Below are 20,933 nucleotides of genomic sequence, written 5' to 3' on the forward strand. Positions count from 1 at the left end.
CTCTAGGATGGCCGTGGAGAGTGTGTGTGTTTCGGGGAGCAACGGGGTTGGGATTTGGGTGGAGACACCCTTAGTCCAGGCCTTTCGAGCGCGGGGAACTACATTACCCAGAGAACACTTCGCCGCACCGCGCCCAGAGGCAGTACAGTTGAGCCAATGAAGGCCCAAGGTGACAGCGTCTCCGTGCGTGCGCATCGCGACGGGGCGGGACTTCCGGCCTTCGCTGACGGTCATTTTGGCTATTCCGTGACCTGTTCTGGTCCCGTAGGGGTGGTTCGAATGGAGGTACCTGACGGAAAAGGCCCGAGAACTGTGGTGTCCGCAGCACAAACGCGGGTCTAAATCTCCGCGACGCCGCCCGAGTATCCCGTGACAGCATCTTGGCCGCCACCGCCGCCGCTTCCGCTACTCCCAGAGTCCGATGGCGGCGGCCGAGGTGAGTGAGCGTCGCCCGCGCCCTCCTCCCTCACCCCACCGAACCTTGCAGCCCCGGTGCGGGGCGCCTGTCACGTCCTGCCGGCCAGGCCCCGGCGTTCCGGACAGTGGGGTGCTCGTGGGTGATACACAGTGTGACGGGGGTGGGGCAAGGTGACGAGTTGTGGGGCCGGTGTGTAAAGATGCGCAGGGCGGCTGAGCCGGGAGGATCCGGGAACCTGGGATCCCTTCAGTGTCCTCTTGGAACAGAGTGTGAGGCGGAATCACACCCAGACTGTCAGTTTGGGGTGTAGTACCTCCATTCTGATGATTTGGGGAGCCATGGATAACCAAGGAGAGAGGAGGAACACGGTCTGATTTAGGTTTTTTTTTTCTTTCTTATAGTAAATTCTGATTTTAGTTATTTTAATTCTTTAATCCTCACCCGAGGATATATTTATTGATTTTTGAGGTGGGGGGGGGGGAGAAACCGACAGTTGCCTCCTGGACAGCCAGACCAGGGAACGAACCTGCAACCTAGGTAAGTGCCCTGACACTCGGTGGAACCCGCAACCTTTTGGTGCACCGACAACGCTCCATCCAACTGAGCCGCTCAGCCAGGGCTGACTTAGGGTTTTAAGTTTCCCAAGAGCTTCCCGGGGGAAACGACTGCATTGTGGATGATGAGGAGAGTGAGGCACAGAAAGATGGTAAATCCTTGTCATAGAGCTGGTGAGAGACAGCAGTGAGGACTGAAGCACAGAATTTAGTCTTTGAACCCCAGGTCCCTTGTCCTGAGGGTAGGGGAGGTTTTTGCCCATTGCAACCCCACTGTCGCAGCTTCTACGACCTGCTTCTGCTTACAGGTCCCTGTAGCTGAAGAAACACTCAATGACTCCTACCCAGCAAAGTGGAGGGTGTCCCAGGCCCTCACTGATTGCGATCCCACCCATATTGACTTTTGGGATTGTGGTGTTTGAGGGTTCTTTAGCTGCCATTCTCCCAGCCCTTGGGTTTGGGGACCTGGGAGAAGTCCTCGAGACCCCCCCTGAGCCCTGGCTGAAGGTTGTATGGAGGAGTTCCCTATTCTGCTCACCAGTAGAAAGAAGTATAGATTTCCTGGGAAAAAGTGAGAGGAAACATGAGACAGATGCAGAGGCATAGAACTAGTTGAAATAAGATGGATTTTCCAGAATTTTGTAGCAAGCTTTGGCAGGATATGGGGTGTGTCAGTGGTGGGTGCAGTTGGGGCAAATGTGGTCATTGTGAGGACCATGCCTCGTGTGGGTACCAGTGTAGCTGGGATGTTAATGAGGGTTACTTAGGTGGAGAGGGGAGAGTTGTAGCTGCTGAGGGGACAAGTACAATGCCAAAGTGAAAGGGGGTCATGGGTTTCTGAAATTTCATGTATGGCCTGTGTGACTAATATGGAAATGAGGATTAGAGCAGGCAGAGAGGCCTTCAAAGCAGCATCCAGAGCTACACCGGTGTTGGGATCCATCGGAGATCTTGGGTAGTACTGGATGGTGTTTGAATTTTCCAAGCTCTCGCTAGATGCCATGTACCAAATAACTTGGGGGGGCTGCTGTAGGATGACCATGGCGAAGGGAGGTCAGGGAGTTGGCAATGGCTGTGGGGTTGCAACTGTGGGTCTGAAGATGTGAGGGAGGTATGTGTAGAGAGAGAGAATGCGAAAAAATGGCTCCTATTACTGGAAACCTAAAAGGTGATGGGAGATCCCCAAGGCTGCTGTGCTTTGAGTCATGATATGGAGGACCACAAGGAAATCGCCTGAGAGGAATGGATGGGGCCCTGCAATGTAATCTCTTGACTTCAGCTGGTGTCTATTTGCCTACCGACCTGTAGTTGCCGAGGGCTGGGCACATTAAGGAACCGTAAGGAGCCAGCAGTACCAGTTGCATCAGACCCTGGTGTCTGGTCTAAGGTGGGGAACTTGGGAGGAGGATGGGCATGGGGTAGATGTTGGGGGGTGGGAGTGGGCTGTGGGTCCTCAGGGGAGAGGCTGTGGTTTCATCTGTCCCCGTCATGACAGGGCAGTGTGACTCTGGAGGATGTGGTTGTGTACTTCTCCTGGGAGGAATGGGGTCTCCTCGATGAGGCTCAGAGACGACTGTACTATGATGTGATGCTGGAGAACTTGGCACTTATATCTTCACTGGGTAAGACTCTTAAACCCACCTCAGTGCCCTGGACTAGATTTTGCCTTTGTGCTTTTTCCTATGGGCTGCTCCATCCTTCTTACCTGAGGCTATAGACACTACTTCTTTTTCTAGTATCCGGAGTAGTGCTGTTTTTGCTTGGGCTGGGTTGTTACACTGTTGTCCTCTCTCCTGCAGCCCAGTCCTGCTGCCCCAAACCTAGCAGGAGAAGATGGTGGTAATTAGTTTTAGAATCAGCTGGGTGGATCTCACCTTGCTTGCCCTCTCCTTGGCTGGGTGATCCATGGTACTTGTGTATCCCAGGTTTTGCTCCTTTCTTCTAACTGACAGTTCTTCATGACTGCCTGTGTAAGGAAGTGTTATCTCTGATGTGGGCACTCCTTACGTGTACCATGAGCTGTTCTTGTGAGAACCTCATCCAAGGTTCTTTTTGGAACATTTAGTTTTCTGTGGACAGTCATGTGATAAGTTTCCGTGGGCTGCTTCTGTCCGCTTAACTGTCCTGTCTCCCTTAGGACTTGCATTGTCCAAGTTCCATGTAATTGGTCAACTTGAGTTGATAGTGGGAAAGAGTCCTGGGTGCTTCATAGAATGGATATCAACCCCACCTTAGAAAGATGGGCTAAATGGGGCCTGGCCCTGCTGAGGGAAGACAAGTCCTCTGGGTTGTGTTCACATCTTACCAGGAACCTATTCAAACTAGTATTCTGGTTCCATTGTTGGTGTGACCATTTCTGTTTTTCCTTCCCCATTCTTGGTCCTTGGCCAGCTTGTCATTTTTGCTGATTTGTAGCCCCTGTCTACTCCCAACTTTCCTGCCTCCACCTGTTACCCATTCCTCTTCACTGCTGCCTCTGCAGTGTTCTCCAACCTTGGTTCACACTTAGAATGTGTGTGGTGCACATTCTTGGCACACTCTTAAGGTGGTGTGCACATCTCCTTAATAGTCCTAGAACAGTAACTCCAACTCCCTCATCTTGAAACAACCTCATGTATTCATTCTCTGATGTGTCAGAAACATATATACATATTTATGAATTGGCTGCCACTTGTCCCCAAAGACAACATGTACTTTACTAATATTTCTCTGTTTTTAGGTTGTTTGTGTGGCCTAGAGATTGAGAAACCACCTTCTGGACAGAGTGTTTCCCTGGGAAGATTGCCACAAGTCAGGACTCCAAAGCTAGATCCATCAATCCAGACAGCTACTCTCTGTGAAATGTGTGTTCCGGTCATGGCAGATATTTCGTCCCCAGCTGAGTATCGAGGAGCACATACTGGGCAGAAATTGAACTCATGTGTGGCATGTGGGAAACAGTTTTGTTTTAGTGCAAATCTTCAACATCAAGAGCACAATGTAATGAAAGCCTACAGCACAGAGGTGGACATGACCTCTATGAAGAGCTACAGAGGTCATTCATTAGGGAAGCGTTTCACCTTCACGGAGATTGGAGAGGATTTCTTCACCAGTGTGGGTCTTTTCCAGCACCAGGCCATTCCCAAAGCGCTACTGAGTATACATAGCAGTACCGGGTGTGGGGAGGCCTTTCACAATGGAAAAAGCCATTATATGTGTGGTGCATGTGGGAAAGCTTTCCGCCGCAAACGTACACTTGTTCAGCACCAGAGAATCCACACTGGAGAAGGACTGTATGAGTGCAGTGAATGTGGGAAAACCTTCAGCTACAAGCATTCATTTGTCCAGCATAAGACAATCCACACTGGAGAAAGGCCTTTTGAATGCAGTGAATGTGGGAAGGCCTTCAGGTTCAAATATAAACTTGTTGAGCACCAACGTATTCACACTGGAGAAAGGCCTTATGAGTGCAGTGACTGTGGGAAAGCTTTTGGATTTAAATCCAGACTCGTTCGGCATCAGAGAATTCACACTGGGGTAAAGCCTTACGCATGTGCAGAATGTGGGAAACTCTTTAGACACAGCTCCAGCCTAATTCAGCACCGGAGGGTTCACACTGGAGAAATGCCTTATGAGTGTGGTGAATGTGGGAAATTCTTTAGACAAAACTCCAGCCTCATTCAGCACCAGAAATTTCACACTGGAGAAAGTCCTTATGAGTGCAGTGAATGTGGGAAATCTTTTAAACAAAGCTCCAGCCTCATTCTGCATAGGAGAATTCACACAGGAACAAGACTGTATGAATGCAGTGAATGTGGAAAATCTTTTAGCCAAAGCTATAGCCTCATTCAACACCATAAACTCCATACTAGAGGAAGGCTTTAAGAGTGCACCCAACAGGAGAAAACCTTCATCTAACAGTCCACTCCGATCCAACACCAAAAACTTTACCATGCATATGAGTCTTTGGAATTCAGTGTGAGAATTCCACAAATGATAATGAATGGCATTAGACCTTGAGGGGCCATCTACCTTGAGCTCCAAGAATGTGAGTTTTCAGGAACTGCATTTTATATTGGGACCTGCTCAGGACCCCTGCTAGAATGATGCCAGCTTCCGTGACAGAAGTCATCTCACTTCTACCTCCTGGCAGGTCCTCACAGCATGTATCAATCACCACAACATGGTCAGAAAAGAAGGGCCCAGCCTGAGAACTTTTGGTGACATTTCACCTTCTTTGTGTCATTGCTGGTCTCATGTGGTATTTTGGATGGATTTTCCACCCTTCCGAGACCAACCTGGAAACTTTCTGCCTCACATTGCCCTGGATTGTGCAGTAATAATTCTTAATTGTTTAAGCCGCCTTTAACCTTAAGAGTTATAGTCATTGTGTGGGGTAGGTTGAGAACAGAATTGGGGTCTGCCAGTGTGAGGAGGTGGTCAGTTTTCGTGAGATCTTTAGAGGGGACCGTATGATGTCAGAGAGTACCTCTTAGTACAGCTTTTGCCTAATCTTTTATGATAAAAATAAACCTATGTTGTTTGTCCCCAGTTCCTGGCACAGAGGTTCTAAAACCCTCCAAATCCCCTGAGTGAGAAGAGCATCTTTGTATGATAATGAAAGGACTCAAGGTAGGCGCCAATAAAGAGTTTCAGGAAGGGCTCTGGCCCCCAGATCTGAGGGTTAAAAGTTTTATCCCCACCTGTGGGCCTGGGGATGCCGTTGAGCTGGAGATTGAATTCAGTCACCAGTGACCAGTGATGTGTTCAACCTTGCCTCTTTAATGACACCTTGATAAAATCCTCTAAACAAGAGGGTTTGAGGAGCAGCTGGGTTGGTGAACACATTCAACCAGAAGAGGGGTGTACCCTGACTGCACTGGGATAGAGGCTCCTGCACTTAGTGATTTTCCAAAATTCGCCCTGTATGTCTCTTCATCTGGTTGTCGATTGTGTCCTTTATAAGAAACTGTAATCCGAAGTATGGGATCTTCCTGAATTCTGTAAGCACATTATCGCACCTCCGTGGCAGGGGCACGTTGTGGCTCATGGGAATTCCAGATTTGTGTTTGGCCTGGGAGAAGTGTGGGTCACTGAAGGACCCCCATTTATACCTGGCATCTGAAGTGGAATCAATCTTGTGGGGCTGAGTCCTTTATCTGTGGGATCTGCGCTAACTCCACATAGTGTCAGAATTGAATTCAATGGAGTTGTAGGAGAATTGGGAATTGTGGTATTTGCTGTCATGAAAAGCCACACACTACTTGGGATGGTGAACACACAATACAATATACAGATGATATGTTACAGAATTGTACCCCTGAAACCTACTTAATTTTATTAACTGATGTCACCCCAATAGACTCAATAAAGAATATAAAGAAAAGGAAAGAGAAGCCATGCACTGCACAAGGCCTTTTGGAAAAGACTGCAGACATTCTGATTTGCCAGGAGTTTTTGTAGGCCCAAAGATCTGAAGAGGGTGCAATTGTGACAACCTATAGTGATTTCTCTGTTACAGTGAGAGAAATCAGCAGCACTTGAGTTGGTGCAAAATGAGATTATTAAAGCCTGATTATCTAAAATGTATCAGGAATACAAAAAGTGCTTAAACTTTGGCTCTGAAATTATTGTGAAATACCTGAATATTAAAGCCAGTTTAAAAATCCTTATATCAATAATTACCATTAAACTTGGAGTTAAGCCCTGTGTGGTGTGGCTCAGTAGGTTGAATGCCATTCTTTGAACTGAAAGTTCGCTGGTTTTGATTCCTGATCAGAGCATATACCTGGGTCACGGACCAGGCCCCCTGGTTGGCATGTGAGAAGCAGCCAATCAGTGTTTCCCTTTCTTTGTCCCTCCCTTTCCCTCTCTCTAAAAATAAATCTTTAAAAGGAAAAAACTTGGAGCCCTGGCTGGTGTGACTCAGTGGATTGATTGCCAAACTGTAAACTGAAGGGTCACCAGTTCAACATCCGGTCGGGACACATGCCTAGGCTTCAGGCCAGGTCCCCAGCTAGGGGTGTGGGGGAGGCAACTGAGATGTTTCTCTCACACATTGATGTTTCTCTCCTCCCTTCCTTCCCTCTGTAAAATAAATAATTTTTTTTTAAAGTTGTCTCTCTTCGTGTTTATTTTTAACAGTTTTACAACTTTTACTTGATCCATGCTTTTCCTCTGCCTTCCAGGCTACATTTGGGTAGGGTTCTCAGGTAAAAAATTATATATGGGAGGCAAAAATCTTCAGGTTGGCCAGAAACATAGTCCAGCCTTGAGCTAAACTTCCTTCTTTCATTTCATGCATCATAGTGTCCTTGTCTCATCTGTCATCTCTACCTGATAACTTTTCAGACAACTTCACTGTGTTTTCCCTGGCTCTTTCTGCTTCTCTTTCTAAATAAATGATTCACTAGTAATAGCTTCATTTTACATTTTTTTTTCAGAGATAATCTCAGCTCCCCGTGCAGACACTCACTGCCATTACAGGTGATGTGGTAATTACTACCCAGCAAGGAGACGAGCTCATGGGGTCACAAAACTTTATCTCAGGGATAAGATGCCCCCTTTGCACACATGCTCCAGGTGCAACCAGGACACCTACTATTCCAGCAGGTAATGACATTTGGTAAGTGGAGCGTCCTTTTAAATAGATTTTCATAGGAATATGACATTGCTTAGAGAATATCTTAAGAAATGTGTGTAAATATAATCGTATTTTTCTGGAGTGAGAACATCGACACAGGCATGTGCAGAAGGGATATTTTCTGAGGGCTCCCAAGAATAGAGACCCAGCATTCTTGTCCCTGGGCTGTCTGCCATCTGTCCTCTGCCTCTGTCATAGCTCTCTGAATTTCCAGGGTTAGGGAGCAGGAATCACCAGGTAATGTTACTACATTAAAACCCTGATGTTTAACTAGATGTAGAGGTCCTCTGGTAGTCCCTGAATTTTAGCAGCTGCTTTGAATTTGTGTGGTTTCCAAAGCCATTATCGCAAACTAACCTCGAGGTCTGTCCTGACCACCAAGATCGCAGAACGAGGAGCTGTTGAAAGGGATTGTCTTGCCATTTTTTCCAGGAAGTAAGATGAGTGCAGCGTAGCTCCTAATTGTGCCTCAGTAGAAAGCAATTGGACCTAAAAAGTGAGGTGGGGCTTTATTTGTGCATGAATGTCTGTATTTCTTAAAGGGCACGTGGGACCAGAGTTCACAGGATGTTCATGTCTACATTATTTACTTAAACTCTGTTATTCTTACTCCAGTTCAATTGACATATTTAATCATTATTAAAATTCATTTTTATGATTTATCTTTATTATGATCACCATTCATGAACAATTTTCATATCTCTTATTTGGATTTGTTCATCTATTTTTATTTATTTATTTTCAGAGAGAAGGGGAGGGATGGAGAAAGAGAGGGGGAGAGACATTGATATGTGAGGGACACATTGATTGATTGCCTTTTGCATGCCCCCAACCGGGGACCTGGCCTGCAACCCAGGCATGTGCTCTGACTGGAATTGAACCAGTGACCTTTCGGTTTGCAGGTCAGTGCTCAATCCACTGAGCCATACCAGCCAGGGCTCCTTTTAAATTTATTATTCATTTTCCTTATAATTTCTAACAAAAATTGTATTTTATATTTGTTATTTTGTTCTCTTCAGAAAGATTTATATACTTTCAAAGTTAGAAAATTTATGATCATCTATCTCATTGAATAAGGTGGGCACTTAGAATATAATTGTTCTTATGTAAAATAAAATGTTTTCTATTCTGCACTTCATCTTTATATTTTAATATTTTTATGCCTTTCATCTCATATAAATTGTACTTTTTTCATATTCTAATAAGTTATGCATTGTTTACTAAGTAGTTATCATAAGCTTTTAAAATACATATATACTCCTATATGGTTTATCCGTTAGATTTAGATTTTTCTATATATATGCTAGTCTGTAATGTTATATTTTTGGCTAAATGGCATGCAGTAGAAATTTAGCTTCATTTTTTTCAAATAAGTATGCAGATATCTTCATACGTAGTAAATAAGCTTTTATTTCCCAACTATTTTTTAAATTCCTTTTAGTTACACTAAATACCTATACATCGTTAATTTATATACAAAAAGATCTATCCAATTTTAATCTATATTTACCTGCCTGCCTCTCTACCTCTCAAATACTTTACAACGTTTTATAGGCATTCTTTTCATAGTCTGTTTCATTGCCTCAGTTTTATTCTGATTATTGACTAACAGTAAGCTTTCTTTTTTTTTAACAGTAATACCTTTTTTCAAATAACTAGTAGAGTTAATCCTGCCATTAAACTCTATTTCCTTTATTTCTTTTTCACTAGCACAGGAAACGTGTAAATATTATTTGGTTATGTTACATTGTTTATGCACACTTATTTTATGGGTTAATTTCTAATGTTAAAACTTCCCACATGGGACCATGGTTTATCTTTGCTTTATTTAGGTCTTTTTTCTTTGTTTTTTAAGTTGTGCAGTTTTTTTCAGTGGTTCTTCCACATGTCTGTAATTTTATGGTTGAATTGCATAATTAAACATATCATTAATAGTACTTTTTGCTCATATTTATGAATACAGTACTGCCTCTATAGAAGAAATGTAATTACTACTTTTTAAACCTAGCATTTGTGTATATTTTAAATCTTTACTAGCATTGATAAGAATTCATTTTATTCATGTTATTTAGCAGTTATGCACCTGGCATCCTCTCTGAATGTTAAACATGTGATTTTGTGATTTCTATAATACATCCAGAGTTATATTTTATTTTATTGATGCACTGTGCCCAAACAATGTTGAACAAAGAATGATGGTGTATAGCATTGTGATCTTATGTCTGAACAATTTTTAAGTGATACTCATATTTAACCACTGTGATACAAAACAAAAAAGAAAAAAAAAGGTAAAACAACCAATATCCAGTAACTTTGGATGCGTGAGGTAGTGTCATCTTAATATATTGCAATTTATTTATTTTTAAGACCCGTGATTGGGAGCCCAGATACTACTGCCTAGTGTTCTAATTGAAATGTTGTTTTTATAAAAATTGAGAATATTGTAGAAACCAACCTGAATTTGTTGATATGGTAATATAAGTGAATAATAGGTCAGAGCTAGAAAACACCACCCCACTTAGTTGGGTCTTGTTTCCACTTGATACCTCCACCTACAGTGTTGGCTTTTGCATTTTCCACTTCCTTCTCCTGATAATGAAGGCATTTAAGTTGTTACCACTGGCTCAGGAAAATCTTGAGAAAAAAAGTAATATAAAGAGACCCCAGTGGACTCCTATCTGAAAATGACAGGGTAAATAATGCAAAATAAGGTATGGTGCTGTATGTAATAAAAGAAAGTTGTAGCAGAGAACAAACTCAGTATTTTTCAATTATTGCGGTAAATACTTTACAGCTTTAATATGGACCCTTAAAAAAAAAAAGTCTACAAAAAGCCCTGGCAGGTGTAGCTCAGTGGGTTGAGCACTGGAATATGAATCAAAAGGTCACTGGTTTGATTCCCAGTCAGGGTACATGCCTGTGTTGCAGGCCAGGTCCCCAGTTGGGGATGTGTGAGAGGCAACCGATGGATGTTTCTCTCCCTCTCCCCCTCTCTTCCTCTTTCTAAAAGTAAATAAATAAAATATTTTTTAAAAATAAAAATACCTACAAAAGAGAAGAGGATAATGATATAAACCAAAAGAACCCAACACATAGCTACAACCCATGTCTAACTCATTTCACTTGTGAACCTCCCCATCTTTCTTGTGACAAATGTTCATGGGTTCTCAAATTGCCCTCTAGACTTGTGGACCCGTCCGTTATGGTAGGCATTAAGAACATGTTCCCTACTGGGACTTGGCTGTTGTGGCTCAGTGACTTGAGTGCTAGTCTGCAAACCAAAGGGTCATTGGCTCAATTCCCAGTCAGGGCACATGTCTGGGTTGCAGGCCAGGACCCTTGTGGGGAGGCTCACGAGAGGAAACCACACACTGATACTTCTCTCCTTCCCTTTCTCCCTCCCTTCCCCTCTGTCCAAAATAATACTAAATGTAAACTGTAGTTGAAAAAAGATGTTTAAAAAACCCCAACATGTTCCCTACTGGGGTCCTATAGTCATTAATGATTATTGCCTCACTTTATGTGATGTTCCGCTCCTGTTTCCCTTTTCCCTTATTAGGTAGAAACTTCTCCAAAAAAAAAGGTTTCTTGAGGAAAAGTTTAGATAGAAGAACAACTTAATTCTAACCCTTTATTTTTCCTTTTTCAATGTGTTGATTTGTTCTGTTCTCTACTAAATGTAAGGTTATTTTTTAAAAGCATGATTATTTTCTTAAATAGTAAAAATGTATTTTAAAAACATGTTTGTTTTAATTCATTAAAGTTACTGTTTGAGCCCTGACTAGTGTGGCTCAGTTTATTGGGCATCAGCTGTCAGAGTGAAAGGTCTCCGGTTCAGTTCCTGGTCAGGGCACATGCGTGGGCTGCAGGTTCTGTTCTGGTCAGGGCATGTTTTGAGAGGCAACCAATCGATGTTTCTCACATCAATGTTTCCCTCTCTTTTGCCCTTCCTCCACCCCCCCTACCACCCATCCCCCCGCTCCTGCAAAATAAATAAATAACTATTCGATACTGAAAATGTCCCACAGTTTGCCATTGGGAATCCTTCATGTCAACTGTTGGGTCCTATTGACATAATCCCAGTGATTTGGAGTGCCTCTTTTCTGTTTTTTAAATTTTTAAATTATAATTTACATTCAGTATTATTTTGTGTTAGTTTCAATTGTACAGCATAGCCTTTGTTTTCTTCTACAATGAGTTCTGAAATCATATTCTATACCTTCTACTCCAGATGTGGATTCATTTATTTCTTCAAGAAGCTGTGATTTATTTCAGTGAAGTGGTATGGATACATTTTATTTTGTGTGTATGTGTGTGTATATATGTATATATGTGTGTATAAAATCACAGAATTAAAACATCAGTTTTAACTCACAAGTGCAATAATTTACTCTTACTCTGTTCTCATATTTATTGATATAAAACATATGTTCAAACTATAGTGTTTAAAATATGAGAGGTAATTCCTTTTCATTTGTCGTAAACCCCACTTGACGTACATTTAGATTTATTTTTTGTTTATATACCTGAGTTATGTTTTATTATTTTTTTGCTACCATATATCATTAGAATAAGTATGTAAAATTTTTTATTTTTATTTTTATTTTTGTCTTTATGTTTTTATAAAAACCTTTAGGACAAAGCCATAAACTAGACACATTGATGATAGTCTAACAATACTTTCTCCTCTACTATGTCTCCATCATCTTCTGCTAATACTCATTTTTATAATTTTTCAGTGCATTCTTCTATTTAAAAATTCCTTATACATGTACATAAGTGATAATCCATTAATTTTACTCCCTTTATTAGGAAAATAATGTTAACTGCATATAATATTCTGGTACTTTCTATTTTTTACTTCATAATATCCTGGCAGTGCAGCAGTAGAGGGAACTTTCCTCATCGCTGCTGCCTGGTGCTCCATTGTGCAAAAGTCCTATGAGTCATTGCATCAGTCTCCCATTGATTGATAGTGGGCAGTGTCCACTCTTATTTTTTAAAACTTCATTAATTTACTTTTTAGAGAAAAGCGAAGGGAGGCGGAAAGGGAGAGAAACATTGATGGGAGAGAAACATCACTGGGTTGTCTCTTGCATGGGCCCCAGCCAGCAACGTTTCAGTTTGAAGGATGATGCCCAACCAGTTGAGCCATACCAGCCAGCTCCGGGGTCCTCTCTTTGCTACGACAAATAATTCTGCAAGAATTTGTTTTGCACATATAGAGTGCATGTCTAAATATTCATAATGAGTTGAAAAATTACGTGATCAAAGGAATTTTCTTGGTGTAATGAGAGTAACCAAATTTTCCATTTTAGTCTTTCCGTGGTTCAGATAAAATCAGTCAACAATATCCATACTTTAAATTGGTGAAACAGTTTCTACTAATTTAAATTTAGGTGTTATTTTCCTCTCTCAGACTGGAGTTGGGGTCACTGGAAATTCCTCCCTCCTTTGTATACCTTTGCTTTGCTAACTGGACATGTTGAGACCCACAGATTTGATCTCATCCACCTAGTCATAGCTAACACCTTGGTTCTTCTTCACAAAGGAATTCCTCAGACAGTGGCAGCATTTGGTTGAAATATTTCCTGGAAGGTATTGGTTGTAAACTTGTCTTTTATTTACAGAGTGGTCAGAGGGGTTTCCCTGGGCACTGCCTGGTCACCTCAGTGGCATCTAGGCCATTAAGCTCATTCTTAATACCTCAGAGTGGATGGAGCTTAAGATTAGATCCCAAGGTGCATTGTCTTCTGCTGTTTATTCTCCTGGATTCTGCATCTCCTGTTAAATATCTTTATTACAATGAATGTTACTGGACTAAAATAGGAGTATGGAGAAAACCTATGGATGCTGTAATTCTATTCCATACAAATTTGTAGCCTCACACATGCAGTCATGTTCCCCTTCACTGATTTTACATATTTGAGCCTGTGGCCTGTTAGAGTGGCTCTGTGGTCTTCGTTCTGTGCAGGCACCAGCAGGGAGTGCAGCACATTCACGGTAACAGATGCTCCCGAGACCCTCCCATAAGACCAGAGCCACATGCACCATCCTGGTTCTGGTCAGCATAGTAACCTTTTATTTTCTCTCTCCCATTTTGTCTCACTGTATAACCCTGAGTGTGAACCCAAGCCAGTGGGTGATAAACACCTCTGCGGTGGTGTGTTCATGCTTCCCAGGATTCAGCCCCTTGGTGATCCTTGGCAGTGACAACCATGTCTCTCAGTTCCACTCTGCCTTTTCGGGTTAGAAAAATAATTTGTTGAAGTTTGAGTTCTGGGCAGTAAGTTCCCTCTAAGACCTCTTATCACTTACTTAAACCACTTTCTGTGTGTGTGTAGGCTCATTTTTTTTTTTAATTAAAAATTTTTGTTTATTGATTTTACAGAGAGAAAGAGGGAGAGAGAGAGAAACATTGATTTGTTGTTCCACTTATTTATGCATTCATTGATTGATTCTTGTACATGCCGTGACTGGGGATCAAACCTGCAACCTTGGTGTATCACAAGAACCTTCTAACCAACTGAGCTACCTGGCCAGGACTATAGGCTCATGTTTTGTGTCACATAATCTGTCACCACACTAGGATTCAGTATGAAATAACAGCAGAAATAATCCTGGCCTCATACTGCTTAGACATATGAACACAGTGTAAATCATGGCTCAAAGATGACTTTCTAAAATTATGGATTGCGCCCTGGCGGTCAGTGTGTCTCAATGGATTGAGTGCTGGCTTGCGAACCGAAAGGTCGCTGATTCAATTCCTGACGGCATATGCCTAGGTTATGGGCAGGTCCCCATTTAGGGGCATGTGAGAGGCAACGATTAGTGTTTCTCTTCGCTATCTCCTTCCCTTCCCCTCTTTATAAAAATAAATAATAATCTTTAAAATAAATAAATAAAATTATGGATTACTCTTCATTGGAGGAAAGTCAGACAATACTGATAATGACATGGGGGCTTGTCAGTGGGTCGGACTGCTGGAGTATACACACACTTTAAACTCTGAAGTGAAATCCAAAAGATGGGCATTGTCAAATCTTTTCTTTTTTTTTTTTTAAGCTAAAGGTGTTTCATATGGAAAGAAAATGACCTGGGGATACCCTGGATTGGTATGGCACTGGGAGACTTAAAATTGAGTTGCTGGAGGTTCACAGTATTTGGCAGAGTGTGGTGCACAGTGCTTTGAGAAAGGAAGAAAGGGAAAGTAGGTTGTAGCTTCTTCTGGCAGGAGGTGGGGGCCCCAGTAATGATCAAAACTTTTCATAGGAGAGATCATGAGTCTCTTGAGAACTTTGGTCCAGTTGGTGAATAATCAAAATTGCTTGTGATAAAAGAAATAATAATTCAAGTAAATTTACTTTAGTATACATTATAGTTTACCACTTTTAAATTTTACAGTATTTTTTCCTTAGTAAAGTAAGTATTGTCCTGGCTGGTGCGGCTCAGTTGGTTGGACCATTGTCCCATAGACCAAAAGGTTGCAGGTTTGACTCCAGGTTGGGCACATACACAGGTTGTGGGTTCTATCCCTGGTCGGGGTGCATGTGAGAAGGCAACCAATTGATGTTTCTTTCTCACACTGATGTTTCTTTCTCTCAAAAAAAAATGGCATGGAAAAAATGTCCTTTGGTGAAGATTAAAAAAGAAATTAGTAGTAAAATAATGTATTTCCGATTTACCAATATACAGTGATCAGATCTCACCAGTCTTTCCTTAATCTAACTTTAGTCAGACTCCTCTGAATCCTCTTCCCAACTAGGCCTCGCCTTTGGACTTCTGTGCCATCTTTACATTGCCCAGTTTTAGCAAGAATCCTATTAAGTTGGTTTAGCCACAATCCTCTTCACCTCAGTATCTCATCACCCTCAATAACTGATTGAATTCCTCATCCCATCATCTCCCAGCTGATAGCTGATTACCTTGGCCTGCCTTCAGCAAGATTCCTGTTAGGTCAGCTTAGCAAGGATCCTTCCATACACCTGACGTTTCCTCCTAGTAATTTTCCATCTACTGACTCAACTATAAACCCCATCGTGTCCGTGCTGTACTTGGAGTTTAGCCCAGTTCTTTGTGAAGTTCATTCCAATAGTTTCTGATGAAAATCCACTTTACTGCTTTAACTACTGGTCAGCTCTGGTTTTCTTTAAAACAAATCCAGATCTTTAAAATAATCATTTTTTATGTAATAAAATTAATCTTTAAAAAAATTTGTCATTGGTACTTAAAGGAAACTTTTAAAAAGAGTTTTATTTTCATTTCATCTTTATTTTTCATCTTTAAATAATCATTTGACTTTATTACCACTAACTTTATAAACATAATACCTGGTCATTAAATACCTTACATGTTGCTAAATGTACAATTCTGCATTCTTATGATATCTATCAATATTTAACTAAAATTATATTTAAAAATTAATTTTGTTATATATTTGAAAGTGACTCATGTAGGATAGTATATATATAAAGCCTATACCTAAAGTACCTAAATATTTTATTTTTGTTTTGTTAATGAAGATTGATTTTATTTTTTTAAATGTCAAAGTTAATTATAAAATATTAAAAAAATTTAAAAACCATTATGAAGTCTCAGCAATTAAACCAATATGACATCAGCACAGAAATAATCAAGTAGATCAATGAAATATAAGCATTCTAGAGACAAACATATCTGTCTAACAATATAATATATGATTAAGTTGATATTTCAAATCAATGGGTAAAATAAGATTTATTCAACAAATAAGGTGCATGGACCACTATTACTTGATATAAAACAAATATAGAGCCTTATTTCACACATTATACAAGAAATATTCACGTGAGTTAAAAATCAATATGTAAACTCTAAGGAGTTTTAGAAGAAAATACAACTAATATTTTTCATGACCTGACGTAAAATATTCAAACCCAGAAGTTATAAATATTGACAATATGACTATATGAAACATTTAACTATATAGTAATATACATCTAAAAAAGTTAAAGGATGAGGAATAGAATAGAAAAGTATTTGCAACACATCTAAAACATGGTTAATAGGTTGTTTTTTTTTAAGGGAAAAAAGTTCTACAAACCTTTAATCAATAAATGGATAAAGAAAACCAAAAGGTCATTTAAAGCTTTTTTCTTAAATAGGAATAGGCAAGAAATATACTAAAACAGGTTTAGTTTCAACAAATAGTAAAGGAACAATTAAAATAACATTGTCACAATCAGATTAATGAGTATTAAAAATATTGGTAATATCAAATATTGGCAACTCTTAGAGGAACTGGGTATTCATAGAAACTTTTTCTTCATCTTAAAGCAGTCCCTTTAGCATATTTTGCAGTGCTGGTTTGGTGGAGGTATAGTCTTTTAGCCTTCTTTTGTCTGGGAAACTCCTTATTTCATCTTCCATTTTAATTGAGAGCCTTGCTGGGTAGAGCAGTCTTGGTTGCAGACCTTCGCTTTTCATTACTTGGAATATTTCTTGCAGTGTTTCTGTTGAGAAGTCAGCTTCTAGCCGTATTGGGGATCCCATATATGTTACTACCTCTTTCTCTCTTGCTGCCTTTAGGATTCTCTGTTTGTCTTTGCTATTTGCCATTTTAATGATGATGTGTCTTGGAGTGGGCCTCATTGGGTTCCTCTTGAATGGGACCCTCTGTGCTTCCTGGACTTGTGTGACTTTTTCTCTCCTCCAATTAGGGAAGTTTTCCATCATGACTTTTTCAAACAGATTCTCTATCCCTTCCTCACCCTCTTCTCCTTCTGGTATCCCTATTATACGGATATTATTACATTTCAGGTTGTCCTGCATTTCCCTCAATGCCTCTTCATGCTTTTTGAGTCTTTTTTCATTTTCTTGCTCTTTCTGGGAGCTTTTTTCTACCTTATCCTCCAGCTCGCTGATTCGGTCCTCACCTTCATCGAGCCTGCTTTTGATTCCTTTTACTGTGTTCTTCAATTCAGAAATTGTATTCTTCATTTCCTCTTGTCTCTTACTGATAGTTTCTATGTCCTTTTTCATGCTGATATAATTTGCAGTAAGTTCCTTGTAGTTTCCCTGTAGTTTTTGGTAATTTTTTCTGAGCTCACTGAGTTCATTGAGCTTCCTTAGAACCATTGTTTGGAACTCACTATCTGATAGTTTACTTGCCTCTATTTCATTTAGTTTTCTTTCTAGGGATTGCTCCTTTCCCTTCGAGTGGGGCATATTTCTTTGTCTTCCCATTACTTGTGAGATTCTTCTCTTTTGCTTCTGATTCTTAAGTTGATCTGTCTTGATCTCCTGACTTTGTGGTGTGAACTTCTATGGTTTCTCTGGTAAAAGACCGCTGTTTTTACTTTCTGGATCTGTCTCTGATGTTGTCAGATGTTGACCCTGTCTGATCTTAGACAGTCTGTTCAAGACTTGCAGTAATCTACTGTCTGTGGCTGTCTCCTTCAGCTGTTAATTTATTCACTCTGCACTCAGCAGGCTGCCTTAGACAGCTCAGGGCAGGGCGGAGTCCTTCCTGGGAACGGGGTTATTGGGTCCACTCATGCTGCTGCCATATGGCGGAGGAGTCTGCCCTGGGATCCCGCCAGCTACTCTCTCCGTTCTCTTCCCAAAGCCTCTGTCCCCAGTCTCTCCTCAAGTGTCGCCAGATGTCTCTGTGCCTTTAGCCAAGGATCTACTGTCTGTGGCTGCCACTCTGCACTCAGCAGGCGGCTTAGACAGCACAGGGCGGGGTGGAATCCCACCTGGGGGTGGGGCTATTGGGTCCTTTGATGCTGGTGCTGCTCAGGGGGTGTGGTCTCCACCTGAGCAAGATGGTCCCTGCTGCATGGGGGATAAGTCAGCACCGAGATCCCACCAGCTGCTACTCTCAGTTCTCTCCCCAAAGCCTCCTTCCCCAGTCTCCTCAAGTGTCTCTAGCCCACTCTCCCCTGCTTTTGCCGGAGACCAGGGTTAAGTGGCCTCAAATAAAAATTTATGCGTTGGCCCTTTAAACAGTTCTTTGCATCTCCAGCCGCCTGTGTCTGGCAGAGAGCAACCCTGCTCCTTTTCACAGCTGGCTGTTTCCTGTGTATCTTTTCGGCTCTGGTGTTGTGGGGTAGAGATCCCCACTTTTGCTTTAGACCCCGCTCTTCTTGGGGAATGGGGTCCAACTAACTGTTTCAATATTGTTCTGGTGCTGCCACCCATGGGCGCCCCGCCTGCCTTCTCAGTTCTGTACCGCACTCCTTACCAGTTAGATGGCGCTAAAACCGATTCTTCTGTCTCCCAGGTTACAAGGCTCCTCTCTTGCCATTGTTCAGTTTTTTTGTTCCAGGCGATTTCTCCACAATCAATATTTTAATCCAGTATATTTACGCAATATGGTTACGAATGATAAATCATGATGAAATAAATTTCTCGCCTCTAATAAACTTGAGAGCAAAATTGTGTCTTATAGAAAGAGCTGTTTTTTCTTAGCCCATTTTCCTCTAATCAATTGAAAATCTATTCATTTAAGGAGTTTATGTTTGTATATTCATGGGCTCATGATTTTACACAAGTACTTAGTAGCTTATCTTTGTAACCTAAATCATCCCAGGACCAGGTACCAGGCAATATAACCCAAAGTCTACTGAAATTGTTCAAACTAGCCAGTCCTCAGCTCTTTGCTCTGCCCTCCCTTACCTTTACCACAGAAGAGACATTGAAGGCTCTGGCCTACGCTTTCCCATGGCTCCTGCTTCTGCCTACTAACCAAAACCTGGTGTTTCTTCTGTGTCTCTCATTTCTAGGGGAATTGTGAATAACGTGAAACTTTTTTTCAGTGGCATTACTCTGGTGTCACTTAGTCACATTTATAAATTAAGACCCGGGCACAAGTCAGCCTCCTTTGCCTGTATAATATTACAACTCATGCTCTACATCTTGGTGCTTTCACCTTCTTTCTTTTCCATGTGCCTACCACATTCTAACATTCTATATAATTGTTTCTTTTTTTTCTTCTATCCTCTTACTCTGTCTTTCTTAAATACAGTGTAAGCTACTTTATAGCTAGAGTATTTGTCTCTTGTTTTCAAAGTTGTCTCACAGCTGTGTTTCAAGTCCCAACACAACTGTGTGCTCAGCTTTATTCTCTCACTTCTCAGACTTCAGTGTCCCAGATCAAATGTTGCTGACATTTTAACTCTTTTCACCTGTCAGATATGTTCCCCAGAGCCATTCCTGCATATATTTGAGAATAACTACATAATTATTATTTAAAAAATTTTTTAAAGATTTTATTTATTTTTAGAGAGATTGGAAGGGAGAGAGAAAGAGGGTGAGAAACGTCGGTGGGTGAGAGGATACGTTGACTGGTTGCCTCTCACATGCCCCACACCGGGGACCTGGCCCACAACCCAGGCATGTGCCCTGACCAGGAATCAAACGTGCCGGTGACCCTTTAGTTTGCAGGCTGGCACTCAATCCGCTGAGCCATACCAGCCAGGGCAATTATACAGTTGTTCTTAATAACTTCCAGTAACTTAATTAACAAATACTTGTTTTTCTTTCTTTCCTTCTCTCCGCCCCCTCTTTTTTTGGTTTACCATGAATAATCTCAATTCCCAAGTCAAACACTGGCCCTGTAATTGCAAGTGAAATGAGAATCCATTCCCAGCAAAGAAATGAGGTCATGGTGTTACCAGGGAGTCCTGAGTTAGGGGTTCCCTCTCCTCTGTTCTTGCCTTGCTCACAAGAGATGAATTCAGGTGAGAGACAACACATACAGTGTAAATGAGATAGTAAGTTTATTTATGAAAAACATGAGTATGAAGCTGCAAGTGGGTACCCAGCCAGTCTGAGTGTACCAATTTGGGATTTTAGGAGTTTTATGCTTGTAGCCAGTTTCTTGGTTCCCCTTCCTCCTTCCCTCTCCAGACCTTGTGTTTAATACACAGTTTCAAAAGCTTTCTTTTCCAGATAGTGGGAATGAAACAGAATTTCAGGGGCTCCCTTCTTCTTGTGCTCTCATGGTTTTTCTTGTGATTTTTCAGAACACCTGGCAATCTTACCGGACCGGACTAGGCTCAGGACTACTGAGTTAATGGGTGAAACACATCTCCCTCCACCTTCCTGCCTTGGTTTACTACCTATCCTGCCCAACAATGGTCTTCCAAATCTTTATTTCCATGCCCAGATGTCACCTTTGCAAATATGTTACCACTATGACCATGTCAGCCACTGTCCTGGCACACAAGAGCACTTGTAACGTGTTCTTTTTCAGATAGGCAGTACATTCCTAAAAGGAAATAAATAGGAAAAAATAATGTAGAGAGGCATTTTAAAATGGAGTTGTGCCCTGACCAGTGAGGCTCAGTTGGATGTT

The 20,933-nt window shown here is 41.4% G+C and overlaps 1 protein-coding gene across 1 annotated transcript in view; it reads left to right on the forward strand.

Annotated features, from left to right (window-relative positions):
- The first annotated feature begins 236 nt into the window (after positions 1 to 236).
- LOC129082543 (zinc finger protein 345-like) overlaps positions 237 to 20,933 on the forward strand; it is a 29,511-nt gene continuing 8,814 nt past the window's right edge. Inside the window, exons 1-3 of the mRNA XM_054588243.1 lie at positions 237 to 436; positions 2,468 to 2,594; positions 3,692 to 4,736. Of these exons, the coding sequence (XP_054444218.1) occupies positions 422 to 436; positions 2,468 to 2,594; positions 3,692 to 4,736 (1,187 nt within the window). The 5' untranslated portion in view covers positions 237 to 421. The remainder of the gene's footprint in view (positions 437 to 2,467; positions 2,595 to 3,691; positions 4,737 to 20,933) is intronic.

The sequence above is a fragment of the Pteronotus mesoamericanus genome, unplaced genomic scaffold, assembly GCF_021234165.1.
Source record: "Pteronotus mesoamericanus isolate MK-2021 breed Mesoamerican mustached bat unplaced genomic scaffold, CSHL_Meso_final scaffold_128, whole genome shotgun sequence".
In the NCBI taxonomy this organism is placed as follows: Eukaryota; Metazoa; Chordata; class Mammalia; order Chiroptera; family Mormoopidae; genus Pteronotus; species Pteronotus mesoamericanus.